At 42.2% G+C, this 25,486-nt stretch overlaps 1 protein-coding gene across 2 annotated transcripts in view; it reads left to right on the top strand.

The window, feature by feature from the left end:
* The first annotated feature begins 23,330 nt into the window (after nucleotides 1-23,330).
* inpp4b (inositol polyphosphate-4-phosphatase type II B) overlaps nucleotides 23,331-25,486 on the top strand; it is a 123,027-nt gene continuing 120,871 nt past the window's right edge. The window contains exon 1 of one of the 2 annotated variants that reach the window (XM_070980398.1): nucleotides 23,331-23,908. In XM_070980398.1, the coding sequence (XP_070836499.1) occupies nucleotides 23,824-23,908 (85 nt within the window). In that variant the 5' untranslated portion in view covers nucleotides 23,331-23,823. The remainder of the gene's footprint in view (nucleotides 23,909-25,486) is intronic. The other variant, XM_070980405.1, reaches the window with a different exon arrangement.

Here is a 25,486-nt window from a genome sequence, read left to right on the forward strand (position 1 = left end):
CATGAGATTAATCGGAATTAAATATTTTAATCGATTGACAGCACTAGAAATAAACCTTTTCTAAGTTATGCAATACTGTAGGAGGACAGCATACCTCACCAGACAGTCGGGGCTTTATCAGAACAGTTCATCACACGCAATCAGTGTGCTACAGTATTTAAAGAACAAGAGAAAATCTGATTTGGAAAGTTCAGACACATTTCACTTCATAATGGACTTCATGGGGCCATCAAAAAACGGTTACTGGATCCAAGCAGTTAAAGAGAAGTCCTTTCTGGTGATGCAAACAAGGATGATAGATTACATCATAACTACAGTTACGTACTCATTCAGTTCACCGTGGATGTGTGTCTCTTTACTGTGCAGGCAAAATTAGTAAAAGTAGCATCAATTCCACGACCTGTCTCGATTAGAGAGCACACAAACACCAGCACACTCAAAGCACTTTCAGCCCAGTTAAGTACTTGTTTACCTTAAAATGATCACTAAACCCAGAGATGTCTCACATTGAATAAACTGTCAATACTCACTAAAGAAGTTAGGGTTGTGTGTGTTTTTCAGACCGCTTCATTTACTTACTTACTTACCAGATGACTGAAATAGGTTGTGTACAACAAAGTTGCTTAACTAATTATAGCCTTAATTAGGAAGTGTAGGCAGCTTAATTGGCACTCTGTATACTTGACTGGAGTTTATCATGTCCTAATGTGCTAATCGATTTTGATACCCTTGATGTGTGGATGCCACACCACTTGCTTATAAGTGTGCCTGTACTGCACTTTAACAGATTAGTTTCTGTCTTCACGGTGAAGCGTGTTGTGAATGACTTGATTTTATCTACAATAGAGCTACAGCAGAAATATGTTTGTCGCTGCTGTGGATGTTCTGTGAGAGAGAAAATACATTCAGCTCAGAATAATGTGATACATCAGGGACTCATGCAAAAACCACTTTGAGGAACAGTTTTGTTCTTAAGTGACACATACAAGCAATTTAAGAGAATTTCTGCCATTTACCAATTTCACAATTTTCAACATTTTATGATTTTTTGGTTGGCAGGGGGTGTTCTATTTTATCACAGCTACTTGCACAGTTTAGTCATTCTGAGGAAAACCCTTTGTCTCCACAATCAGCTGCCTCCTTAACAGATGTCTTTGTCCAGTAACGTCCTGACAGTCTTACATCACCTGATGGAGGCTGTAGTATTCTCACACCTAATATCTCCGTCATTATCAAGTCGCCTTGATCGCCTTTCATATTGTTCATGAGGGAATGAACTGCTTTGCTTTTTGGAAAGACGTACTGTAGCATCTAACTTCATCGGAATCAGAATAAGCTTTATCAGCCAAGTACGTGTTTACAGACGAGGAACTTTCATTTCATTCACTTACACTCGTTTCCCACATAGAAATAGACATACAGCTAAAACCAGGACAACAAAAGTGAAAGCTGAAACCTGAGCGTGCACTGAACAATGAGGCTGCCATCTTGGTGCGTATCTGAAACCATCTCCTCTGTGCGCCTGTCACAGGACTGTGAATATTGTTTTATTAACCAATCAAGCAGTACATTAATAAGTGACCTCTAACACAAATACTGATACTGCTTCTACCTTGGTAAGGTTTTTGTGAATGAAACTTGCTCACAAATGTTGAACAGGTCGCACTTTTAAGGGACAACATTAATACTGATGATCGGATTTCACATACGCACACTTGCTCATGTGAAGTTGATGCTCATCAGGCTGAAAATAGTGATTTACAGCATCCTTTTCCAGATAAAGTATAAAAAACAGACTACTTGAAAGAAAGCTACTGTTGATATTAAAGGCCCCGCCATGAGGCTGAACTTTCCAGTGATACACAGAGAATAACAAAATGTAATCGTCAGATTTCTGCATTTACTAAACCAGTTAATGCTCCCTGTGAGGATGAACAAGTGGCATTTTAGATGCAATATGAGCCTTCCTCTTTGGTGCACTTTGATATGTTGTTGCTAAAATAACAAGCCACAGACTTGCTTTTCATAAGAAGCACAGAAAACACTGTACACACATTCACTTTCAGACCATTATGAGATAATAAATTTAGAGAGAAAGCGTGGACAAGAGAGACGACCTTAATCAACCTTTGTCTTTTGCTGCGCTGCGTTTCACAAGAGTTCTCCTGTTGAGGCTGAGATTGAGGTCTGGTAAGCCTCAGTTAAGCTTCTTCATGGAAGGACGACCTCATTCTCTGGTTAGCTGAGGAAACCCTGTAGCTGTCCTTCATTAGACACAACAAATTGACAAGAGGGGTTGTAGCTTGGATAAAAACCCCTACTGTGGCCTCACTGTTGCTCAGTCATGGAGAAAGACTTTGTTCTGAAATGCTGATGACTCTGTGTCCCTCTATGCTTCTGTGTAGTAATGTACAGTATATTATATTCTCCTGAGAACCAAGGGGAAAAAGTATCTTTCAATTTAATTTAAATTAATTCATTAATTAATTTTTTGTGATTTCCTGCCTCTTTGGAGCTAACACAGCAACTCACAATTTAGAATTTTGTAAAAATATTTTTATTTTACATTTTACAGCATGTCCACTGTAGTGGACTAACAGAACGATTTCACCATAACACAACGATACCATAACAAACAGTCCATTTTTCAAATGAAACTGAACGTTTGGCCTCTATCTTTTGTTGAACTACAGAACAAAATTGATTTTTAAAGTTTTGAATTTCATTAAACATTCATAACTTTGCTATTATTTTTCCTAACAAAATGTTTAACTGAACTCTGACTCCATCTTATGATTCCTGGCATGTTCATAAACAAGCGAATATATGATTACCATAGTTAAAAAAAAACAACGAAACAATATTTGACTTACTTTTTCTCTTTTCCTGGCATTTGCGTTTTGCTGCAGTCTCCATTTTGACTCAGCATGAAAACAAAGTTCCCCTCATCCCACCCAAACACATGAGATATCATTGGAAAGGCCAGGATGTCCTCTACTGAGCACATCAGGACTTAGTTGGGTAGCTCAAATGAGTCAAAAGATATAGACCAAAACCAAATGTTCACTACAGAGGACACAAATGAATAGGCCGGGTCTCAGGAGGCTATGCGGGTGTCAGGTGGAAGTAGTATCAGGAGAGAAAGACGTCGTACCAATGTGTGTCTGAAGTAATATCTATCTGACGTGGTAATTCTTTAAAAAAGTCAGAGCAGTAAGTTGCTTTTTGATGTTGCAGTTGAAGGAGAAGCTCGTTCTGCTCAGCGCTTCACAGGCTGCATCAAACTCCAGCTGTGTGATGTGCTTTAAGCCTGTTGTCAGACGAACGGACGAGGTGTGATCAAATGAGCATCAGACAAAGCTTTTCATTCTTTAACATACTTGTGTGACCAGGACTGAAACTGGTAGGAGAATAAAAAGATAATAACATACAGTCATTTATTGAATAAAGACATTTGCTAGTCGCTGCTTTAAAGATGGAAGGTGCTGCTGCTTCCATCCATTTTATATCTTTGTAGATCAGAGAATTTGTTTAAGTGTTAAGAAAAGTAAACAAATTAAAGTCATCACTAGACACTGTGGACTCAGATCAGCTTCTGATCAGTTATTTGTTTTTATATTTTAATTCAATTCAATTCAATTTATTTGTATTTAGATTAACTGTCAGTTAAAAGAACTCAGTTGCCCTCTTGTATTAGCCAGTATTAGTCAGTTTTCACAGGATTTTCAAATGTCCAGTGTCTTTTTAAGGAAAAGCCTTTTTATTCTGAGGATTCAGTGATGTCACAACACTGCTGACTGATTTGATTGGTACATTGTAATTAAGTCAGAATACAAAAATAGCACCTGTGACTATATTTGTAACATTTTTCTCTTCCCATCAGTCTGTGGAGCTCCTTTCCTCCAGTTAAACTTGATTTAAATCATGTCTGTAATTAAGCTCGTCAGCCTAATAGTTCTGAACCCGGACCTTCAGGATTTCCATCACGAGCTTGTTGGAAATAAAGGTGCGTGAAACGTAACATGGTCAACAGCTGTTATCTTGATACAGTGCCAATCAAAAGTCTGGACATGCCTTCTCATGCAGTGGCTTATTCTGTTATTTTGTTCACTGTAGATTTATACTGCAGACATTAAAACTGTGAAATAGCACATGGATTTATGTAGAACGCCAAAAAAATGGCAATAAAGCGAAATATGTTTTAGATTTCAGGTTCTTTTCATTTTGCTTTGACAGTTTTCCCACATAAACTGAAAAATCCCAAGAAAAAAATCCCAAGGTCACTGCCTTTTCCTGATGCCTTTGCAAAGCCCCCAGCCCCAGTGCCTGTCCCTGCGGGTGGTGGGCCTGTGGGGTGGGACATACATTCAGATTTATGAGACCCAGATTTATGTATGAAGATACATTCAGACTTCTTGAACTTTTCTGTCATCTCTTAATGATAACCTGTCGTTTCTCTGATTTTGTTGAGCAGTTCTTTCCATAATATAGATAATTGCAGTGGTTGAATAGAGTCACTTACTGTATAGCAACATTAACTCAGCACAACACAAGTGATGGTCTCAGACACATTAAGCAGACAAGAAATTCCACTAATCCACTTTTGTCGAGGCACTGACAGTTGAAAAGCATTGCAGCTGACTGCCTCAAATGAATTCCAGGAGTGTGCAAAGCTGTCATCGAAGCAAAAAGAATTTGAAATATAAGATGTATTTTACCTTGTTTACAGTTTTTAGCTGTTATTCTATAATGTAGAAGATAACAAAGATGAAGAAAAACGTTGAATGAGAAGGTGGCAATCATAAACTGACGTGGACTTACAAGCCTTGATGATTCTCTGCTTTATCATGAGGTCCCTGTTTGACAAGGCTCTCAACTCTATTTAACTTTGAGTAGTAAGGTCAGGGCAAATAATGAATCACTCAACACTGTTCAGGGTTGTACAGAAAAGCAAGGTACTATTAACAGACCCACTTGCAATATTTGGCAGATCAACACCGCCAGATATTATCAAGGGCATAGTTAAAGATGGCGTTATACTGTGCATGTAATTTCATAAACACCTCAATGACAGTCATCAAAAACTGATCATTATAGGCATCAGAAAATTAGACTCTATGGCAGAACGTTTTTTTTTTTTTTTAACAGATGTACCTAATAAAGTGGACACTGAGGGTATTTCTTTGGTAGCTCTGGGGTTTTCTGAGTGTTTTCATAAAGAAACAGGACATGTATCAGTGTTCAGACTGACTGCTGAAACAGATCTAAAAAAGGGATTTTAAAATGAAAAACACAGGTGAACATCTGTATGTCAGAAGGCTGGTGGGAGGCCGGTGAGGGGTCTTATCCTTGTCGCCGCTCTAGAAGCTCCCACCAGTTGAATGCACAGAGAAGGATTTCCATAAATCTCACAGACTCACCCTCCAGTTGAAGGTCATCGCTGGCAGGTGGAAAGGAAAGCATGGTGATATCATGTGACGTGGACGCAGCACACAAGTCTCCACAGTGTCCTCAGGCTAACAGTGGACTTAGCAAAGACTGCTGTAGGACTGTAGCACAAGGGGAGTTGGAAACAGATTGTGAAGAAATGTCTGATTGAAACTGTAAGTCGCATGTTTCAGACCTGATTTAATTCCTCTCTGCATGTGCCCCTGCTCTCAGGTATTGCTACTTGGTCATGTGCTGCACAGCTGCAATATTAATTTTGGGACTTTGTGTTAATGGCGCTAGAGATGGGTACACGATGTTAAATGGATTCAGTGTTCATGCTGTGGAATGGCTGAGTCTCATAACTGTGTCTGAGTCAGGTGTCTGTAAAACCAAACTCATCTTGATGATCTGCCCTCTGCTTCTTCTGGGCTAATTAAAAAGGAGCAGTGAAAGTCCATATGGACTTGGCTTTCATTATTTGGCTTGACAGCTCTGGATTAAAGCATATTTCAAAAGTTTTGACCCCCTGCGTCTGAGTAGGGACATGGCAATTTAGCAGCACACCCAGACTGTTTTATCGCTAATAATGTTCACAGTACACAGAACTGTCATTGCTGAAAACACTCGCTGACTCCACCAGTGTAATTATCCCCACTCACCACAGATTGAAATGCTTCCCTGCATGTTAACAAGTACATTAAAAGAAAGATTATTGGCTGCGATGGAAATGATGCGCTCTGCAGGTGAACTGGAGTGCCAGAGGATACTCACAATCACAATTTTCTGCTGCACTGTGTGGAAGTGATGCGGGCTGTGTTCTACATTAATGTGATGATTGTGATGATGGCGAAGATGACAGTGACACAGATGATTCGACACACACCCGCACGTGCCCTCTCCCTGAGTTTGTTCAAACGTGTGTGTCCTTTCTTTCTACCCCACCCTTGCCTGACTTTTCTCCTTTTGTACGAAGCTGTGCTGTGTTCAGCTGTATTGTACTGCTGGAGCATCCTGAGTGCTTGTGTCAAGGAGGCTTGCACGCATTGCTTCAATCCTTTGAGCCATGCAAATAATTGTGTTCTGACTGATGTGTCATGCATTTTTCATGCTGGAGCTTGACTGTGTGAGCAATGAGTAAAAAGTTTTTCCTCCCGCCATCTCCCACCTCCACACCGCTGCACTGTGCCTTTCACCTCCCCGCACCCGCTACCTTCACCTCGTGCTCATCCCTCCACATGCACATTTCCAGCCTCTATCATTGAAATCAATGGAATTGATTCTCCTGGGGTTAATGGATTTTGCTGCCAAGGTGAGGAGGATGCACTTTAATCATGGCAGATCTTAAATATTTTATCAGGGAGAGCCAAAGGTTCAGAGCTGGAGCTGGCAATGGAGGGGAGAGATGTTCACCGTGCATCTCAGCACGCTGGTCTAACAATGGGCTAAATGTTGCTCACTTCACAAAAGAGCAGCAAAATGGTGGCAGGAAGAAGATGGCAGGAAGTGCTTTTGTGTTTGTAGACAAATCGAGTATTACAGTTGAGTTTCGGTACTGAGTGCAGGCATCCCATCCAGTTATGAGCAGTCATTAGTGTCAACGCAGCTTTATTTAAATAGCACCTTCCATTGTTAACATGTTGCCCAAAGTACCCCACATAACAAAACTGAAACAACACTCTTAGTAATGAAATATGGCAAGACTAAAAGTAACAACAGTGAAACAATAAAAAGCTTAAAAATCAGTAAATTAAAGGCAAAAGAATAAAATGCATAAACACCAGGGATGAAAATGATGTGAAAAGCAATGATTAAAACTAAAACTAATGCTGTAACATTACTCCAAGGACCACTAAACCAAGATGAGGCTCCACTACTGGGAATCTGATCCTCTTCTCAAGCATGACCTGGACCTCCCAAAAACGCTCACCTTGGCTGGAATTTACTAAAATTTAACAGCAGATCACTGCAGAAGTAATTGTTCCACTGTAGACAAAAAGGAAAAGCCTTAATGAAGCCAAGTTCTTCAGAGTTCGACGAGCCATCACTCATTTAATTCAAATTCAGGTTGAGTGGAAATAGAAATGAATGTAATATTAATCAAATGGAATAGTCTCACTGACTGACAACCGTCACTCATTTCTGTCGTTTCTTAACGAATTCCATGAAGTCAAGGTAAAATGCATACACATCATTCATGGATCAGACAAAGTGTCCTCAGCACTTTCACACACATCACTGAGTCGTCGTGTGTCCTATTGTGAATATCATAACGTAATAAATGTTAAATAGATCCCAGTGTCATCGTTAAATGGGATTAGCAGTGCCTCCACATCAGGACAATGGCTTCACTCTTACAGTACTAACCATTAAACAAACAAACCCTTGTGCAAAAGAACAGTTACTGGCATTTTTAATCTAAGTGTTCAGGGTTTTCATAGTTTTTCAATTTCTTTGGGTTGACACATGTTGGAAATAATTGTCCCATGGGATTTCTGTTCACTCGCCCGATGCCACCGTTACTGGAAAAGTCAATAGGATCCTGAGCGCAATCTCACAGTTAGGGAAAGGCCCCCTAGTAACGCGAGGCCCTGTGCGGTTGCACAGTTCTCACAGTCCATGCGACGGCTCTGTCAGCAGCTCTCTGTGTTCCTGCCTCAGTCAAAAAGTCCGTCCTGGATGGATGTTTGCATGAATGTTTGCAAAATGTTTTAGAAATGATGAATTTTCCATTCACTTGTGACAAAGGTCCAGCCCTGTTTTTAAGGCTGAGAGAGGGACTTTAAAGAGGGCAGCCCGTCTCTGTTTACTATCAGGACCACACGAGTCGCTGCATGTCATTATGTCTGAATAGGACGCGTCATAATGGAAGCAGTTTCATGTTCTTACTTATCTGACAGTGGTTAAGTAACTTAGTCATAATTACTACAGTTCATACTCAGCAGGGCGCTTGGATGAGACGTGTGGCTGCACAAAGCAGCATCAGAGACAGAAACGTTAAATATCCTCTTCATCACAAAGGAAACATCACGCCAGGCCATGTTCATGAAATATTATTATTCTCTTACTCTGATTCATTCATTACTGGTTGGCCTCCTTTTAGGGTTTCAAAGTCAATGCCCATTACAGAGATGTCAGTGTCATGTTCAGGGACCAGGTATATGATGAATAATTTAACTTCATTGTGTTTGAGCTCCTCAACAATCTTGTCATCTTCTTATATTACAGTTGTACTTTAAATCCAATTTTGCATGAAGAGATGTAAATGTTTAACAGCTTTATAAGAGCTTCATTTTATTCTCGTTTAATGAAACAACAATGTGCTAGTCTGTACTTCTGAGCCAACTAATTGCTGTACTTGCAGCATCTTTGTCCACCGCCAAAATTCAGCTGAGAACCCACCCTCATGCAGCGCATATGTGTATGATTTATTACATTTCCTTGTATCTAGAATTAATGCTGTGTCCCCCCTGAAGAATAACAAGCACCAGTGTTGGTACCTGTTTGACTATCCCACCATGGATGTTCATATACCCTGAGTGCCTCATTTACAGGGTCCAGCATCAGAGCTCTGCCTCACACTCAGACTTAATTAAGAGTTATGTGAAGCCATGTAGAGGCAGTTTAAAGATGATGTATGTTACGTTGAGCACGTTGCCCCATAAGGAGCGAGCTGAGCCGACACAGAGGACACACATGAACCCTCAGTGTGAGCGAGAAACCACCAAGGTTTGACCAGCGCACCTTGTCTGTGCTCACAAGTGCTGGGGGTGTTATAAAGAGATGGTGATGAAGCACTACATGTCTGCATTAGCCAGTCCTAAATGGCATGAAGAGTTTAATGGTGATTAAAGCAATTCATGCTAATATGCAAATCTTAGGGAGTCAACCAAACTCATTTCCTGCTCAGCCTTTGGAATCTCACGAGAAGATTCCCTCGTTCATTTCATTCTCTGCTGACCCATAAAAAGCTGCCTGTGGAGGATGAAGTTTCTCTCCATTAGAAAGCAGAGCCTGGCAGAGAAAAAGTTTCCCACTGAATCTGACTGGACTTTTGAGTGCCTGTGCAAGGCTGTGGGATACCTTCTTAAAAAGCACTAATGTATATGTTTATACATTAGTTTTGAAAGTTTCCTGTTACTTGTGACACCTTAGTGTGAGGAAGCGGAATGGCTGAGTGCCAGCCTGAATATCTGAGCAATATCACAGGTCTCCAGCAGAGTCACAGCAGCCCAGACCTCTTCTGATCTTCTCATCTCTCCCTCCTGCTGGAATCCATAGAAAGTCTTGCATGCTGGGAGGATGGTTTTCATATAGAAGAGGAGAGGACCACTCGTCAGTGGCTCCAGCCAGAGACTTCAGCAACACGGAGGATTGCAGGGAAACTCGTTACAGGGCTCAGCAGCGATTGTGGAATTACATTTACAATAAGTACATGCGCTCTAGATCTGGAGTCTTATCCTGGCTTTGATCACATTTGGAATATTTCATTTACATGGAGCATATAGAGAACCTGATCCAGCAGATCTGTCAGTCCTGTACCAACCGAGTTACTTCAGCGGATGAGGATTAGCGTTCCCACTCTGCTAGATTAACTTCTCCATGTGACTACCAGTAACAGAGGACAGTGGCACCAATTTAACTTGTCCTCTGTAACTGTAAGGAAAAAATGGTGCCTTAACTGACAATCTAGTAAAACTGTAGAAGAAGCAGAAAGTTGTAATTTTGGGATGAAGTGAATGATGACTGCATTGCTTTGACATTTTAAATGGCCGTGCCGTTTATGAATATTTTAGAAGCAATCGTTTATTGTGCGTCTTTTAATAATTGCATATTTTTTCGTTTCCTCGGAAGTTTGATTAACGACTCACAGAATTGGTTTTACAAATAATCTTGATTTAATAAGTTAGACACCCATGAATTATTTTTTCAATTAGACTTACAGCCGTAGCAAATGTTTTGAAATAGTGTTATTCAATTTCATGATCGGTTTCTGCATAACGGCTCAGTTTGGCTTCTTTTCCTGCTGCTATTGATTTAGACACAAAGCTGTCATAGTCACTGATAGTACAATTAGCTGCAGCCTCAGCAAATCAGATCCTAATTACACGCAAATTTTAAGCACAAATTGAATGAAAGGAGCAGCGCAGACACATATCTGGACAGTGTTAGCAGAGGGTCCTAAAGTTTAATTATTGCACCCCACAGTGTATGACTAAGACATTCTGCTGTCTGTCACCACCTTTTTTTTTTTTTTTTTTTTTAAGCGAAATGGGTGAGGTGAACATGTCAGATACATGTCAAAACCGAGAATGTGTGGCCAGATTAATAAATGACTCCTCAAATAGTTTTGTGTTTTATAATCGTGCTGGTTCTCTACTGACAAACGTCTCAGCTTGGAAGACAGAGAGATGCATCTGGGTTTGTTTGTCTGCATGTTGGTGCTCTTTCACCACTGAGATCAAGTGGATGCAAAACACGGGCCAGCATCAGCAAACCCATCTGCCATCACTACCATTAGTATTCACAATTCAGCCCATTCGTACAGTTAGGGACAGCAGCACAATGTGTGAGCGGTTTTATCCTCATGCAGGGACAAACCTTCAGGCTGCCAGTCTGTAATTACCCATCAGTGGCTTAACTAATCTGGATTGTATTGTGTAATGCTTCTGTGAGCCAGCTGCAGTGAGCGACATGCCCTACCCTAAGAATTGGCCAGACAAACAGTGGAGGCACATGGAGCTGTGTGTGCCTGCTGTCATTCTCTGACAGCAGGCACACACAGCTGACAGAGAGCAGGATCAGAGGGCTACTCCTCTCAGCTGTCTCCCTGCCCGACCCTCAGCACCCGGCTGGCACGAGCCAAGAATTGGCAGATTCATGAACTTGAATTGGTTCCCTGCATTTAAATCCAGGTCTTTTTTCTCCTACTTATTATTATTATTTCTGAGGGAATGCAGTGAAAATAGACGGCATTGACAGGATGCTCGCATTGTTTTGTGCGTATTTTTGTTTGTTTGGAAGACCTCCTGCTGGTCTGGTATGAGGCTCTCGCATTAAAGCATCACCACTGTGTCTGAGATGTGGACTGACAGCTATGAATTGGAATCAACCCTCGTTTCTAGCTAGAGCATATTTACTCCTCCCCTTATCCTCGCCTCCCTCCCCGTCCTGCAGGTGGCCTGACCTTTCCAAATAAAACTCATCCCTCTGCTGATCCCTTCTCACAAAGCTCCTGCGTGTTGCAGTGCTGCGTGTTGCTTTGACACACAGTGACAAAAGACTGAAGCTTTTTTTTTAATCTCTTATCTGAAGGATGTTAGAATTTGTCTGCATCAAAATGTCTTGTTGATGGAGCAATCCTCTAATCTTCTTGGCTTTGTAGCCTGATGCGGCTATTGAGGAATTCTCCAAGAGGCCGTTTGAAAGAAGCCGAAACCTGAGGTTTGTCTGTTTAAACATACAGCAGCTCCTTTGAGCCGACTGACACGTGAGCCGGTGGCGTGTAGAATGAGAGGAGGCAGGAGGTTTCAGGGAGCAGGTGAGAGATTTATGGTTTGTGGCTGACTTAATACAGTGCACATTACCAGGTGACAGTGTATATGCTGTATAACATATGATTTATGTTGCAGTGGTCCGGTGGGAGATTTGATGATGGCGTTACTCTCAAGATTTAATCCCCTTGATTCCCTTGCTACTTGAACCCAAGATGTAGATTTATTAGTGTTGTAAGTAGGGAAAGACAGTTATGTAAAAGTTTCTCAATCTGCACATTGAGGTCGTCCAGACTGCATGGAAAGTTGTATTTAAGTAGCACATCAGCTGTTTTGGTGTTTTCTTTACGATATGTGTAACAGCTTTGAAGAGGAAGACTACATTTTTGGCATGCTGGTCAGGTGGTCCATTGGTCTGTCCTCCAGCCTGTCAGTACGTCATAGTCCAGCATGGAATATCTCAACTGTTGGAGGAGTTGACATGAAATTTGATACAGACACAGATTGTCAACAGTAAAACGAGTGATTTTCAGATTACATATGTTTAAAGATTACATGCTAAATATTAACAGTTGACTTGATAAATATTACCATATGAACATGAAGTATGCTTACATTTAAACTTTAATTTGCAGGGTAGCAAGTTGTCAGCAGCTGTTTGAGGCTAACGTCCAGTTGTTAATATTTGTGACCAGCCATGAGAAAACCAGCAACAAGTTTCCCAGGGGGCAATTTGAGTTATTTCCAGATTCTGAAAGTGTAGTTTCTAAGCTTTCCAACAATGTCTAACACATGGAAATCTGAAGATATTTGAGGAAGATGTGGCCATTTCAATGTAGGCACTTCTCAAACTATTTTTTTTGAGAAATCCAGCCTGAAAGATTCTCACCTGCCAGGGGAGCCAGGTAACAGTGCTGCTCATTGCATCTCATTTACATAAGTCCAACCCCCCAACCATTGTTCAAACCATTGTAGTAGTTTGAACAACGGTTATCAAATGGAAATGGAATTTCTTTTGTTACAAAAAGCCCCTGAATAAAAATGAAAAACAAGAAAGGTAATATACTTAAGAGTTAGAAGGAGCAAATGTAGATACTTATTTCTAATATTAAGTAAAATAAAATAAATTCTGTCACTCTGTGGTGCAGTGGGATGGATCAGTCTGCTGCTGAATGAGCTCCTGTGGCTGATCAGCACATTGATATCTTACGCTCCAGCTCCTCCGCTGCAAGGCCGAGGGATTCTGAAGTCAAGTCAAGTCAACTTTATTGTCAGTGCTGCTATATGTACGGGACATTAACAGAGGCCAGCACTTGATGATCATAAACTCCACGAGGGATGAAGAGTGTCTACAAATCACCAGCGCTGCGGGTCTTACCTCCCTCAATGAGGGCTCTGTCTGCTCGGTAGCATGTTATCTGGTCCAGCTGGATGCCGGAGTCCGGTATGCTGTTATTGAGCCATGTGTCTATAAAAACGAAAACACAGCACTCTGTCACGGTCTGCTGGGTCGATCTCAGAAGGTGTATATAGTCCAGTTTGTTGACCAAGGAGTGTACATTGGCAAGTAAGATAGATGGTATAGCTGGCTTGTGTGGATTTGCCGCTAGCCTAGCCCAGATACCCCCGCGCTTTCCCCGCCTCCGCCGCCTCTCGCACCGCCTGCGGCGCTTCCTCTGTGGGTGCGCTGCCACACCCCCAACTAGGACCGTGAATTTCTGCTAAAACAGCCCAAATTCAAATGCAAAGTTTACAGTTTTAAGGCCCCCAATTGAAACATGGAGTGGCCTCTTCATAATTTCAACTCACATATTCTGCAAAAAAACAAAAATCACTAATTTAAAAAAAAAATCAACTTTTCGTTGTTTACTCAACTTGCGCAGGGCCGACTTGTTGCTGGTTTTCTCGTGGCGGGTCACATTTATGCAATGTGTGGTTCACACAGCTCACACTAAGTAGTGACAAATGTCCTAAAATTGCCAGTGTACACAGAATAATTCCTTTTGGATGATGCAGTCTTTTCTACGTCGCCACCCTCAGGCGCCGCTGGTCAAACATTACAGTTTTACCCCACCAGTGTTGAGAATAGCAAAGCTGTGTCTTGACTTTTCCTCCAGTCAACCAGTGTGTTTTATAGAGAGTGTTACAGCCTCAGGGGACTGAGAGCAAGGCTGTATTTGTTTTCCCATTTAAAGCACTGGTACGCTGTTTGCTTTGGAGGCTCTGATAGTGTGACTGTACAGTGTGGGCTTTCCAACCACAGAAGTCTTCATGACATATAGTGACCTCCACAGTCGTGGTTTGATATTCTGGAATTCACGCTTTCTCCTGAGGGCTGTGAAAGGTACATGTGATCTTGAGACGGCTCTGCGGATCACTTCTTAGATCGACCTGTGGAGAAAGAAACACTGAAAAAGCACTGATATGTGGTGATGACATGTGGTTTGTGTTCAGTTTAGGCCTGGCCCAGCTCTAAAGTCATCATATTTAAAAGTAATATTGCTCCTTTCTTCAATGCTGATGTCTCAGTCCATCACTAATAGTGTTGTCTTAAAGAGCCCATGCACAAGTGATTTAGGCCCACCTTATTTTGCTGTTTTTCAATAAACAACATACCTCACAGTTGTTTGTTGTTTGAGGATTACTGTTTTTTTTTGTCTTACAAGTGAAAAGAAGATAGAATGAAGGCAATTCAAGCCCCAGAGCACTGAGCTCTGCAGAAAGTTGTGTAACAGCTGGAGGTTAGATCAGTGTTGACCTTTCCTGATGGACAAAATGTTTCTTATAGAGGAACAATCCTCATAAAGGAATGTCTAGAGAGTCAGCCTTATGTTAGCGGCATGTGTGTCTCTGGTAGTAGAAGCAGCTAATCCATATCCATCCTGTACCTTCAACATTGCTGGTCCTGTCTGGGAGATTGAGTGCCCAAAGCCATTTCGTTTCCACTGCATCAGAGCCGCAGAGTCCTTCTCTGTCCTCTTTGTCAGAAAGACTGTTGTAACCAACCAAAGGAAAAAGGGTCTCCACAGCCTTGCCTGCAGCACCTTGGCCATAAGAGCACATTAAGTGAAGTAAATTTGTAATCAGTGCACACCTGGCGATTAACAGTTAGCCTAGCTCAGGTCAAGTCAGTGAGCAAGCTCCACAGTGACAGTCTGGACTCTGAATTGTGACAGTTGATGGCCAGTCGTGAATACAGCATTGAGTTGCTTTTGTGAGGCTACTGAATACGTTTTCCCACTTTATTTCCTCCCACGCACAAACTAAACAAAAGCAAGTTGCTTATATGCAGCACAGTGTCACTGACGAGGCAGCGATTTTGCTTCCATTCACCTGTTTTCTGATTCACACGTTCAGTTTGCACAGAAAAAGACCAGTTTGAAGCGAAATAAAGCAGAGCGCACAGGAAGCAGACTGAAATGATGAACACGATGACTCCACCAGGCGCAGCTCGATGAGGTGACGACTGCGACGCTGCGCATTGGTTGTGTCCTCTGTCCAGCTTCATACCGTGCCGGAGGGTTACAGAAGCTCAGCGATTCGCTGGCATCGTTCTGTTGTCTTACTGATTTTTGTGCTTTCGCCACATGTAAACAAGCTCCGTAGTTATTATTATTATTAGTAAGTTTATTTGTAAAGGGACCATGTACAATAAAAAACATAAATGTTCCCATTTGATGCATTGTACCAGAGTTAGCTCAGAGCTAATTTACATCTGCAGTCCCTTGGCAGGTCACAAGTCAGACATTTGTTAAAAAAACATCACAGAGAAATAGCAATAAGACAGTAAACAGACATCACAGAAAAATGGCAATAAGACAATGACACAGAACTGTACAGTTAAGCCACCCACTCATATATACACTAACACTATCACGCACCCACTCAGAGATACACTCACATACACAACAAAATCAGTGATTACAGAGTTGAGTGTCTTTCAGTAGATTTCTGAGTTTGTTCTTAAAGCTTCCGATAGAATCACAGTTCCTAATGCTATCGGGGGAGAGCGTTCCACTGAGTTACAGCTTTTACAGAGAAAGCTGACAGACCGAGAGCAGAGCGGCGAAAGGGCACAGAACAGCCTCTTGTTGATGATATTCTAGTGGATTTTATAGACTGCTGAGACTTAGATTAACAAATTGACGCAATGGGGGAGGAGCCAGACCATTTAAAATCTTGAACAGAAGACACAAATTAGCAAAAAGTTTAACATTGTCAAAGCTAAGAAAGTGATGCTTCTGCAAAATCCTGTAGTGATGAAACTGCATAGATTTCCTGTCCAGGGTTTTTAAGGTTTGTTTATACAGAGATTCCAATGGTTTGACGGTTGTTTCTCCAGCTTGTCCCCAACAAGTGATACAGTACAACAAGTGAGAAAGGATCATAGCGTGCATGAACGTCTTTGCAGCATCCACTAAAAGACAGCCTCTAATATGTCTGAAATTCATTAAATTGTACCTGATGGTTTTGGTCATTTTTTTCACGTGACCTAAAATTTAGATTTGAATCGATGATTAAGCCAAGATATTTAAACTCCCTCACAATTTCACTCTTCTCTGCTTTTATGAAAATGCTGCCACTGGAAGAGCGGTTGGTCTTAGAGAGGAACATACCTTTTGTTTTCCTTATGTTAAGGCTAAGACATGACTGGTCAAGCCACTCTGTGATCCTTTCCATAGCAGCTGTTAGCTTCTTGGCCGCAAGTTCAGCTGTTTTTGCATGTGTATATATATTACATGTCTGTTCTTATTATCCCGAGTCTGCCCAGCTCGGTCCGCTCTGTACAACTGGAAGAGGCTTTCGTTGAAAATAGATTAGCATGTATTTTAAGCGGAGCAGAGTGGAGAGTCACTTTGGGACTCTTCTGAAATGTGCTGCGGCACATGTGGTGGAATCAAGCCATGTCTAGAATGGCTGTAATCAGCTCCGGTGGCGGCCTTGCAGCTGGAACATGATGCTGCAGTGGCTGGTGAGAATCAAACCGTAAATCATGACACACATGAAGCATGTAACTTAAATGTCCACGGAAGCTGCTGCTTCACTGGAGGGATGAAAAATATCAGCAAACTAAAACTCAAACAGATGCACGTGGACGGATGAGAAGGCTGTAAAATCCCTAAAATGAAAAAAGAAATATCGATGAGGATGGTGTATGACAGACAGTTGTGTGGAAAAGTTCTTGACTTTTTTAAGAAAAACATATTTAATAAAGAGAATGTGTCTCTGTTCATTAAGGCACATCCAAGCGTATAATGGAGAGACTTCAGTCACAATGTGAGAAGGCAAAGTGACCAATAAGTGTTTCTTCTAAACCCTTTTTCTGTTACTGCAAGGACTGAAAAGTATGTCTTACACTACATGTTTAGTGTAAAAGTGTATTGCCAAGTTCTGCTGAAAATAATATGGAGCTCAGAGCAGTTTGTGCCAATCAAATCAAGTAGGTATTTTACAGTCTGTTCAGCACAAAAGCCACACTTTCTGTTCTCTTTGTTGCCACTCAGCAAGAAAACTGTGAGGAAGCACAAAGAAGGGATTTCGTACTCCAGAGACTGCAACCTTGGCAGATTTCCATTTGGTTTAGCTAACCCTGAGCTAAAACCACACGTTCCAACCCAAAATCCAAAACTGTTGAGACTGTGTAAAACATACTGAATAAAACAGACTGTGATAATTTGCTAATCCGCAATGTGAAATGGATTTGCTAATTCTTTTTGGCATCTGCTCAATTGAAAAGACAGTATGTCTAGTGTTTGACCTGATCAGCTTCATTGATTTTTGTAAATATCTGCTTATTGTGAATCTGATGCAGTAACACATTTCACAGACTGGGAAAGATGTGGAACACTCCAGAAACACCTGTTTGGATCATTCCACAGGTAAACAGGCTCATTGGTAACAGGTGAGAGGATCATGATTGGCTATGAAAGAGGCATCCTGGAAAGGCTCAGTCGATCATAGAGGATGGAGCGAGGTTCATCTTGTGAACACATGATTGGATGAAGGAGATGAACACATGAGCTCAGAGATATTGACAAACATTTGCAAATGATAGCATTCTGAGGTGGCTGTGGAGGCACAGTGGTCGTCTCCTTATCAGAGGGTCGGTGGCTTGATCCCAGCCCTCGGCAGTCTGCGTGTTGAAATATGCTTGGACAAGATACTGAACTGGGAATGGTTAAGCTTGTCGTGAGCAGGTGTGCTAGCCATCCCATGAGAGTGTGTGTGCGTGCGTGCGTGCGTGCGTGCGTGCGTGTAAAGGTGAATGCAGACCGTAAAAGCATTTGAATGATCGTCAGACAAGAAAGGCACTGTTACTATTCTGTTTTTATTCTCGTTTTACACAGCCTCACAACCTTTATGGCATCAGAGTTGTAGTTTCAGCTCAAATTTAATAACCTTTTTTGCATAAGAGAGCACCAAGGCCTGTGGATTTAGTCTCCAAAACTAGTTGTGATAGAAGGGGGCTCCTTTCCAGCCATTATGGACCGGACAAACAATCATTGTGACCGGTAGCTTTTATAATACTCTTTAAGTAACAGCCTTCCAGTTTTCCTTCTTGTAGTATTTTTATGTCAAAGCAGGAAAGCAGACTTTTAGTACCTGAAAGTGTTATTGCATTTTTTGCAGAATCCTGAAATATCAGGTTGGGTTCGGTCAGTGAGTTGATGCAAAGGATGCCAGATTTCTAGATTTCAACCCGTCAGATCCCCCTCCTTCAAGTAAGAACAGCGCACATCAACTGAATGAATCCTTTTTTAGAATCTGGAAGTCAACAACTGGGATGGCAGCCGCGGTGCAGGAAAAAGAGGATGTTGTAACCTGACATGACAACACATGATGAGAAATCAATAGCCTCATCTCTCCACATTCTCTGAAAGGGAAAGGGGGGGGGGGGCAGGGGGAGTCAGTTCATTTTTAATGTGAAGAGGATTCATGTGGACCTTGACACTGATTGTTGGTCCCATTAGACCAAATGACACAGCTGAATACAGATAATCTATGGACAGAAATGCTGCATTATATATACGTATATACTGTATACTGTATGTTGTATCCATACAGTACAAGTGCAGGTTCACATGTTTTCAAGTCTCTTTCAATAGAATATGTGCATTCCTATATGTACATTTAAAAAAAAAAAAAACACCACCATCCATGGAAGCACAAGGAGGGACTTTCACAGGAAAATGGCTTATTTGTACTGTTGAAGCTGTACTGTTTAATATTTTATTATCCAGCATTTACGATGAACAGTATTTACAGGTACAGTCACAACAGCAAGTAAACATTAGCCAATGAGAGTCCGCACTGAAAGGAAGTGCCTTGTTCTCTTCTTTCATGTCAAGATCCAGCCATTTGCAACTGATTATGCAGACAACTGGTGCTTCATACAGCCAATGGAAAAAAAAAACATGTAAAATATTAATTTTCTGTGGGATTATCATCAATTTTTGTTGAACTTGGATGAGAATAAGACTTCTTGCTGTGGTCCCATCGTGTTTTCCAGCTAATAAGACCCAAACACAGTCATCTGTAGGCATCTATTAGCGAAAAATCAAATTCAGGCAGAGATAAAAAACCTTCTCCTCCAGCCTGTTCAAGCTTCTGTTACTCAATGCCATGAGCACTCGCAGTGATTCTCACTGCTGGGGATAAAACGTCAAAAGAGACCAAAACCATGCGAGTGGTTCAAGAACAGCCTTTCAGTTTACTGTGGGTGTGTTTTACAGGAAAGGACTGCATGGACAGCAGGAACAGCTACGCCAACCAAAAACCTGTCAGATGCACAACATGTCACTATAAAGATGAAAGAAATGCCGACCTAACTTATTTTCCATTGATCTGATCTATTTTAAATTTTAACCTGTACCCAGAGTGTTGTTCAGTCTTCCAGGTTAGTGTTTCATTAGCAGTAATTACAGTGTGGTGCTGTTCATGTCCGCTTTGATTCAACATGATGTGATCCATGAGTAACGTGGTCACCAAACACACTGTATGTTCAATAAGCAGCTGGATGTGTGTGACATCTGCTGCCTGCGGGAGAAGCACGATTGTACTGTGCATGGTGTTTGTTTGACCCTGCTGCTTTAACCTCATGGATTAACTACAAACTTCTACATTAAAACGAAAATCTTTACAGAACATCATATTTTTCATCTTTCAGCCTCATCAAACCTTGATTGTCTGTGCTTGTGCTGTCATAGCATGTCAGAATCTGAGGGCACCCAGCAGGGGTAGCTGTCTGGTAAGCGAATACTTTGATGTTGTCGTTCTTATGGTCAGCAGAGCAGCATGAAATTCTGGACCTGGTACATTCTCTCAGCCCCTCCCCGCATCCACGGCTATTCAGTCCCTCCTGACGTGAGGGCGCTGTGCACCCTGATGACAGATAAAACATTAATGCACAGGAAACGTTCAAAGTGCCACAAAGCAAACTGCAAATCTTTGTTATTGTTGCACATGTAAATCAGCACATATATCGTTTAAAGCAGAGATTGGAAGCATGGTTTAGTTGAGGCCAGAGAGTCCCCTGAGCAGCCGTCTGTCCTGCTCATTTTGTGTATATTCACACCATGAGGACGGGATGTCCCTCACCGAGGCTTTTACTGCACTACCGCTGTGTAACCCTGGAGGAGGCAGCATGCGCCCCAGAGTCCACTGTGAATCAAGCTATTGGTTCTCCTCAGTTAATACTGTGAAGGAGTGTATCACAAATTCTAATGGGCCTCAAGTGCTATTGGAATGAGTAAATGCGAGGATCTGTTCTCCAGGCTTTGTGGCCGAATAGCTAAAAAGGGCATGTTTATTTTCCTCTCCTCTCCTCAGTGTACTTGTACTATTCTCCATCTCTAGTGCATTGTCTATTGATTTTTTCCAGCCCCCTCTATCAGTCAGGCTTTAATAAGACAACACATGTCGCCTTTAAAAGAAACGTATTAGAATGGTAATGGTTCACTCCGCAGACCTGTTTGTCTCTCTGCCGCGTCGCGTTCGCGTGTTTGTGTGAGCACACGCACGCAGTTGTTTTTTTTGTGGACGTGTGTGCCACCACATTTTCATTAAAGCACAAGACAGCATTCATCTGGATGGTTTTAGAGAGTAAAGGGTGAAAACAAGGAGAATGTGGCAATAGAGGGATGAAGGGATAAGGATGGAGAGAGTAGTAGAAGGTGAAGAAGAAACCTCCTCGTGCAGAGTGGATTCATCTTCTGTCTTATTGCTCCTGTAGGGACCAATTTATCTTCATTTATGTTTTTGGCATCAAGCCCAATCCCGAGCAGCCGCCTCAGGAAAGCACATGAGCCCAGCGCGGCTCTTTAGCCCATGTGGCCTGCACCGAGGGTTCGACCAGGACTGGTTCTTAAAGGCTGATTAAATTGTTCAGGTGTCTAAAAAATATCTTGAAGTCCAACCAGAAAGAAATATGAAGTGTTATAGTGTTGTATTTGTAAACAGGTGAGGAAAAAGTCATGTTTAGGTGTGATATTAAATCAATCAAGTCATGGCACACACGGTCTCTGACAGCCTGCATGAATGATATTAACAGGCAGGTCGGGTACTAATTCACAGTAACGACAAAAGAGTTATTGCTAATTAGCCAGAGGTTTCTTTCATGTATAGTTTCAAAACATTTTATTTAATGCAATAAGTAATAATCATTTTTAATGCATGCAAATTGTGTTACATAAAACCACATTTGGGTTGCCAGATTTAAGTTGGTTCACTTTACGCTGTTTTATTGTCTAAAGTGTTTGTGTTTTTTACTTTACGGTTACCTAGGGGACAGTTTTCAATGATATTTCAATAAATGGACATCAGGGGCTGCCTGAAAGATAGAAAATGACTGGAAAAAAAAGTAGCTGAACTAATAGTATGAATATTCAGTTTCCTACAATGTATCAAATATTTTGTGTATCTTCCAACTCCCATTGAAATTATTAATAACTTTATTTATATAACACTTTTCAAAATAAAGTCACAAAGTGCTTTAGAATAAAATACACACAAGAAAAGTAAATAAACAAACATAAAATATGAAACAAGTTGAAATAATTTGAATATTTACAACAAATGCCATCAGTTCAGAAAAAGCCCTTTAATAAAAGAGAAAGGTCTGCTGCTCAGACAGCAGAGATCCGCTCTCTTTGAGTGACCAGGTGGCATTTTGAATCATTGGTCGGGCCCTGTCTGAGGATCTCAGGCTAACAGGGAGTTAACGGGTCAAGACCATTCAAGACGTTCAGATACAGCAGTTAAATCCTAAGAACAACTGTAAAATGCACAGGAAATAGTGGAGTCTTTGAATGATACGCTGATACCAGAGTACAGTGCATGCAGTGATCGAGTCTGGAGGACACAAACACATCGATGACCTTTTCTAGAGCTGCAGAAGAAACAGTTAAATCCTGGTTCTGTGTGACAAAGCTGGACTGCACCACCTCTGTCCCCTGAGCATCAAGACAAAATAACACCTCGCATGGCTCATGCTGGTAGTTTGATTTCTCTGTTGCTCATCTGAAGCAGGGGAAAGGTGGAGCGACCACCTGAAGACCAGAATAACCATTACAGATGAAGCATAAAAGATAGTAACGACCTTTTAGCCACAGTTTCTTCCCCGTGTTTAGATGTTTATCCTCTGATATTTCATTCTTTACATTAGTGTGGTGACATATGTGTCAGTACCTCATTTCGTAAGTGTTTAGCTCCTTTAGGATTTTGAGGCTGCTGCCATCTCTGTGTCTTTATTGAACTTCAGCTCGGCCCACAACACCCTCTCCATTCAGCAGAGTATAAATTAACATTGATTTCAGATATGGTCTTACTGTAGCATCATGGCCTTGGTGGCCAAATAACTAACAATAACCTTCACAGTATGAGTGGGTGGAGAGGCGGCGAGGGGAACAAATAAAGACACGGCGGAAGAGAGCTGCATCTTTCTGCCAGTGGAACTCTTCATTACAAATTACTGCTGATTAAAAAGAATCCTTTGTTGCTGAGTGTCTGCAGATGTGCAGCCCAGATATACTCTGTGATGCAGATACATTTTGCCTCACAAGAGACATCTGCTCTCCTGTCACTTTCTCTGGTTAACCTGTTGATTTAACCCTGTAGTGAAGGTGCCATGTCGGGTTATACTCCGCAATCGCATTACGCCACACTGAAACACTCACTGCGCTATGAGTCCTCTCACACCCCCTCTCCCCGTCTTCTTGTCCTCTACCATATGTACAAACCGAAATCACACGCTGCAAGATGCTGGTTTCCACCGTATGGGGCTCAGCAGTCAGATGCTTGTTAATTGTTTAGCTTCTAGAGAAGGAAAAGGGAAGGGGTGGTGGAGCGGTGAGAGGGGGACGGATGTCAGAAATCAGAGGGACCCCTGCTGCCATGTCTGGATGCAGCATTGGCTGCGCAGTGAGAGGAGAAACGGGAGGAGAGGGGGGCAGAGTTGTGTCTTTCAGACTGTGTGTGCTTTGCAGTCTGGTCTAGGTGCCCCACTGACAGCCCAAGATTGATGGATAGAGCTGTGTATCGCACATAACATCAATTCTGTCCTGCTTTCTCTTTCATTCTGAGTCCCACTCCCTCATCACTCCTCCCTTCCCTTCCCCTCTGCTGCTCTCGCTCCCTCCCTCCCTCCCTCCCTCCCTCCTGCCGCTGCTCCAGGTCCCTCGCCTGTCCCTCTCTTCCGTATTAGTTTCCAAAAGGCATCTTTAATGCTGCCAGAGAGCGCGCTGTGAGGCGGCAAGGAAGCGAGGCGAGCGGATTGCTATCTTTGTGACAGCTTTTCTGCTTGGCAGGCTGCGCGTGAGCCGTAGAACTGGACTGGACTGTGGTCTTTCGTGGAGGAGGTAGGAGAGGAGGTGGAGGAGGGAGAAGTGAGGGGCAAGCTGGACAGATGGAGGACGGCACCCAACACCTGGGACACTGCATGGTTGACATGAAGGAGCTGAGCGCCAACCCTGAAGGACTGACTGCTGCTGGTGAGCTACCTGCACTGTTGTCCGTCTGTCTGTCTGTCTCTGCATCTGTCTCCTCTGCTCTGTCCTTCCTTTTACAGTTAAACTCTGTCACACCTTGTCTGCTATTAGAATTGATGTACAGCATGCTGCTGTCTCTGTCAGCATTCGTCCCCATGATGTCTGTTTTTTCCATGTTTTCCCTCTATTTTTGTTTGCACTGGATCTCTCTCGCTCTTGAAAACACAGAGAAAAAGAGAGAAAGTGTGTGTGTGTGTGTGTGTGTGTGTGTGTGTGTGTGTGTGTGTGTGTGTGCGTGTGCGTGTGTGTGTGTGTGAGAGAGAGCAAAGGGTGGAGGTGCCAGTGAGAGAGGGGGACAGTTTTAAATACACAACGATCAATAATCAAGTGACTGAATTTGGTGCAGTTTTATTTGCTTGTAAAATTATTTATAATGTTTTAAAGTGAAATGAGCTCACTCCTCATTGATGCTGAAGTTCTAAGATTTTTCAGCTGCTTTTTGGAGCAATATCATGTTGATGCCTTAATAGTCGTGTCAGCATCTCCACACACATATAGATTGCATGTTGTTATGCATACTGCAGGGAATTAGTTTTAAAACTTGGTGACCTGTCTGCAGTTCTTGCAGTGTGGTTGAATTAAAATCAGTCTCTCAAATTGTGTCAATCATGTCAGAAAAGTCTGCCTTTCCTACTTTTGTGCGCATTTAGTTGGATTTAGTGGCTCCACAGGGAGAAGTTTGAAAATCACTCTTTGTTGACATGTCTGTGTGCGCTCATGTGTGCGCTCATGTGTGCATGAGAATGTGCATGCATGTGTGCTTTTCGTTCCTGCTGCAGTCATATTCCATGTAGCCTGAATGTGTTGTCACTAATGAGCACTGGCAGAGGCAAACTAGATGTCTCAGTGCCCATCACGGCAGCAGAATGCTAAAGAGATTAGCCGTATCAGTGATGCCACAAAGCCTGCTCTCCAAGTTTAATACCTTTGCTCACCAAAAGGACACTGCGTGCAGCGCTGCTAAGCATTTGCATTGGCATGCAAGCTCAACACCATCGTCCTCCCCGTGGGGATAAGTAGATGGAGCCGTACAAAGAGGAACGAAAACACAATTCATGATGCCTTGTCTCCTTTGCCTTGAACCACACAGACACCCGCTGAACTGGCTTACGTGCACAGTCACACACATGCAAACACACACATGAGCAAATAACAAAATGTGTACACAACAGTCACATAAACCCACACGTGCACAGACGTCAGCACGCACACACATGCCCATACTCCAGTTATGACCTGATTACGAACCCTAGATATGCGTTACTATCACACTGTCACAGCTTGGAGATGACATCTGACAGGTGTGGGAGTGTAACCGTAATGACAAACGCCTCACTGTACCTCTGTTTTCTTTCCCCTGAGCATCCTGGGAGACAAAAGGGAAGAGCAAAGCACATAATTACCATGTTTGGCACGAAAGACAGGTTGACAACCCCGCATTATCAGTCGCAAGGTGAAATAGTTTATCTCCTCCTCCTTGACAGGAGAGAAAAGTGGGACCAAACAGGCTGCTGCTCAGTG

This window comes from Chaetodon trifascialis, chromosome 2 (genome assembly GCF_039877785.1).
Source record: "Chaetodon trifascialis isolate fChaTrf1 chromosome 2, fChaTrf1.hap1, whole genome shotgun sequence".
NCBI lineage: Eukaryota > Metazoa > Chordata > Actinopteri > Chaetodontiformes > Chaetodontidae > Chaetodon > Chaetodon trifascialis.